General features: G+C 36.1%; 1 protein-coding gene across 1 annotated transcript; it reads left to right on the top strand.

Moving 5' to 3' along the window:
- The first annotated feature begins 1789 nt into the window (after nt 1–1789).
- LOC112502344 (secoisolariciresinol dehydrogenase-like) lies at nt 1790–3214 on the top strand. The gene is made up of 2 exons (XM_025106234.1): nt 1790–1834; nt 2359–3214. The coding sequence occupies exon 2, from the start codon at nt 2603–2605 to the stop codon at nt 3149–3151; it is 549 nt and encodes a 182-aa protein (XP_024962002.1). The 5' UTR covers nt 1790–1834; nt 2359–2602; the 3' UTR covers nt 3152–3214.
- The last annotated feature ends 1347 nt before the right edge of the window (nt 3215–4561 follow it).

Below are 4561 nucleotides of genomic sequence, written 5' to 3'. Positions count from 1 at the left end.
AAATGAAACATTTAAAAGTAAATGACGTAAAGTAAATTAATTAACTAATTATAGGGGTATAAAGTGTAAATTTAAAATTATAATTTAAAAAAAATTGTTGTGAGAGGGTGAGTGTATGTGAGGAGAGGAGGGGGTGAAAAAGTGAAAAAGTATAAAGGGTGTCTTGGTCATTTAGTATTTTAAGATTTTAAGACTTTTGTTAAATTTGCTTAATAATTAATTAGGGGTGTTTGGTTAAATGAATTAAACAGTAATCAATATGAATGAAAATAAAAAAAACTGTTTGGTTATATAATATGAGTTCATTCCCTCATAAGCCTAAATTCTCATTCCTCGTTAAATTGATAGATTGAAAATTCATTCTCATTTTCATTTACCATACGCCCCCTTAGTCAATCAGTTAATCCCTAAATGGATCCAGTTCCAACTTAACTGAAAATAGCTTTGTCCTTTTAAATTTAAACACGTGGCCAAAACACGAGATTTTAAACTTCAGGGGCTGGGACTGCCAACCCCACAAACCCCCTAAAACACAGTATTAATACACACTGTTTTACCTTTTTTATTTCACCTGGGCGACCATAAGAATAATTCAAAAGTTAAGGGGCTTAACATGCCAATCCTGGAAATGAAACTAAAACATGCGGACCCTAAACAGCCAGATCCGACCCGCTTATCACGCACGTATGTAACCATGTCGATGTAGAGTGGTTCACTGAATCCATACTCTCTGTAAGCACACTACAACGAAATTGATTTTTTTGACTCACTCAGCGGCTGAGGCTATCTGAGGGTCTAGGTTCGAACCCAAAAGCTATCTTGTATTTAGACAAAGTCGCTTCACCTCTTTGCCCAGTTAACTAGACGCCAAAAACTTAAAATACATTAATTGACAGACTGGTTTGATTTTTGGTCCCACTATTTTTCTTTTTCTTTCCCTTCTGTATTATCTATGTACTTGTTTACTTTATTATTCATTTGTAGCCACTTATATCCTTCGATGAGTCACGATAACATGTTTGAAAACTTCTGTCGACCCTTTTGTCATCGATCGAATTCACAACCAAGCCGTTCGGTTAATTTACCATATCGTTTCAACGAAGCTTTAGACGATAATTTTATCAGCGACACGTGTATCATTCCTAAACTGTGTAAATAAACAGTTTCTATAACTTGAAACAAATGTAACATTTAACGTATCACATGATTTAGTAAAATGCTCGATTGTTGATCAACTTCAACCCCGAATATGAAGTTTGGCTACAAGTATCGTCCTATGTTACTTTATTGAACGGTGGTTTGTTTACGGTACGGGTCGAAATTAGTTAAACCAACCAAAACATAATTTTGGCTGTTAATTTTTATTCTTGTGTATTTTCCAAGTAATGTGTTAATGGGCCGTTTACCAAACGCATACCCGGGTAAGCGTTTACCAAGTCACTTTACTTTACCAGATTAATATGACAAGGACTAAAAATCTTACCCGGTAAGAGCGAAGGCAAGAATCGAGAGTTTACCCGGTAAGTGAGGATGACGACTCTTACCATGGTTAGCGTTTACAGGGATAAATTGTTGCATACGATGCGTTTTAGTGAATAAAATCTTACCCGGTAAGTAAGCGATAGTGTTGAATTTTACCGATAAATGCTTACCGGGTAAGTATTTAGGTAAACGGCGATTAATAGTTATGTTCAACAAAGGCCAAAGCAAATAACAACCACATAAAGATGGTTGCTTTATCCGATTCTGATGCTATAAATATAACTCAGCATAAAACTCTATAATGGAAGCCACTTATATGCTTTCAAAAGCCAACGACAACCATTCAAAGGAGGTTGGTTTTTTTGTATTTTTTTTTATATACCATTTTTTTATTAAATATGCAGTGTTTATTTTCTGTATTTGAAGAAAAATTATCTGTGATATCTGGTGTCAGATTCGAACACAGAATCAAGGTGTATCGCACTTTCTTTGTTGTATAATCGTATGTTCTTGATGTCAGCGATTTTTTAGTTGTAGATGCCTCTATTTTAGTAACTGTTGTTGAGTTTAAATGGAAAATCATTTTAACCACTTGGATTGTGTCGCACCAGTTAAGTTTCAAGGGGATATAGTGGAAAATATCATCTACTCCAAGTTTGAATCCATGCGCTACCAAATCCCTTGTGGCTTCACCTGCGATGACTCCACGTCGTTCGTGGTCGCTCGAGGGATTGGTCGATGGTCTGAAACACACGGTTACCCCAAAAAAAGTATAACCAATTTACTTGAAAATAATAAGTTCTAATTTTGTTTGAAGCTTTGTGTACATATTTAAACAAAATAGAATTACAAATGGTTTGGATATAATTTGTGTAGGCTTGAGGGAAAAGTGGCACTGATAACCGGAGCAGCAAGTGGTATTGGGGAGTGTACTGCAAAACTCTTTGCTGAACATGGTGCAAAAATCGTCGTCACGGACATCCAAGACCAACTTGGTCAAGGGGTTTGTGAGGCCATTGGTTCATCAAACTGTATATATGTCCATTGTGATGTCACCAACGAAAATGATGTCAAAAACGCTGTAGATACTGCAATTGCTACATACAGAAAACTTGACATCATGTTCAATAATGCGGCAATAATGCATCCTAACAAGGACCGCATCATCGACAATGAAAAAACAGACTTTGAGCAAGTACTTAGTGTTAACGTCACAGGCGTATTTTTGGGCATGAAACATGCCGCTAGGGTTATGCTTCCCGTACGAGCGGGCTCAATTATATCAATGACTAGCATCGCTTCATATATTGGTGGCGTCGCCCCACATTCTTACATGTGTGCAAAACATGCTGTAGTCGGTTTGACGAAAAATATAGCAGTGGAGCTTGGACAATTTGGCATCCGAGTCAATTGTTTGTCACCTTATGGAATTGCCACACCAATAGCCACAAACGCTCTTGGCCTCGATGCGGAGGGTGTCGAGAACATGATGAACTCATTTGGTAACCTTAAAGGTGTGACACTTAAAGTAGACGATGTTGCTAAGGCTGCCCTTTTTTTGGTGAGCGATGATGCTCAATACATTAGCGGGCATAATCTGTTTATTGATGGTGGGTTTAGCATTGTTAATCCATCATTCGGTATGTTTAAATATCCAGAGGATTCTTAAATCGAGAAAATCAATATTGTTGGGTATTTTTAATAAAAACAACTCAAGAAAATACATTTGTTGTTAAATACTTCTCTTTGTATTTCGGAGCTAATTCGCCGTTGATGTTTTTCATGGCACAATCTTGAGAAATACTTCTCTTCGTATTTTGGAGCAACACAATCTTGAGTTGATCTGTGATCTGTTTTGAATTTTTATGATAATATGATTTTGCAATTTTACACCAAAAATTGTATTTCTCAAATACTAAGTAACTAATAGAGAGAGAGAGAGAGAGAGAGAGAGAGAGTGTAAATGCAACATTTTTTTATTAACCTGAATATCCAAACCGCTATGCGAGCCGACTAATCTCAGGGCGACCACCTGCTTTGCAAATATCTCGGAGTCACCGCATTTGAACCTCCGTGGTCACAAGGGAATTTTTATTCCTCATTGGATTTGAACATGAGACCTCCTTGTACTTTTGACCTTTGGAGTCAACCTCAAACCAATCAGGCACCACCCTTGTGGTTAAATGCCATAAATATTGCAGTTGCCACATACGGAAAACTTGACATCATGTTCAATAATACAGGGATAACAGACTCTGACAAGAAACGCATCATCAACAATGTAAAATACAGACTTTCATGTGCTTAGTGTCATTGTCACCGGCATTTTTTTCTGCATGAAACATGCTGCTAGGGTTATGATTCCAACAAGAAATAGGTCAATAATATCAACCGTTAGCGTTTGTTCAAATATTGGTGGGGTAAACTCACATGCTTACACTTACATTAAGCATGCTATAGTCAGTTTGACAGCGAATATAGCAAAAGAGCTTGAACAATTTCGCATACGAGTCAATTGTGTGTCACCTTACGGAATGGCCACACCAACGGCTACATATGTCACTGTCCTCGAAGCGGAGGTTGTTGAGAGCATGGCGAAGTTGTCAGGTGGGTTTAGCATTGTTAACCCATCATTCGACATCTTTAAATATCCAGAGACTTTATACAAAAAAGTTCAAACTTGTCTATCTCCATTAAAGAACACGTATATTCCATCTATTAAAAAACACATTAAAACAAAAATCTTCTAAATCTATACAGACAGATAAAGCTACACATGCAACTTTATCCGTACATAACTTAGGCAGTGCTCAGCGAAAGAACTGCCTAAGCGTACCTTTTCGGATCCAAACTTCAGTTTGACAAAAGCTTATTTTCTAAGTACACGTTTGGATGCACATAATTAGCTTATTGAAACGTTACTTGAAGTAGCGTTTTAGTAGTTTATTGTCACTTTTTTTAAATATAACCTCTCATTAGTATTAATTATTATTTATTACTATTAATTATAAATAAATATTAATAAAATTTAAATATTACTAATATTAATAAATAATAATTATTAATTAATATAAATTGA

Source organism: Cynara cardunculus, unplaced genomic scaffold, assembly GCF_001531365.2.
Source record: "Cynara cardunculus var. scolymus isolate 2C unplaced genomic scaffold, CcrdV1 Un_Scaffold_1276, whole genome shotgun sequence".
NCBI lineage: Eukaryota > Viridiplantae > Streptophyta > Magnoliopsida > Asterales > Asteraceae > Cynara > Cynara cardunculus.
Note: the sequence above shows the minus strand (reverse complement) of the source record. Positions and strands in the feature narration are given on the sequence as shown.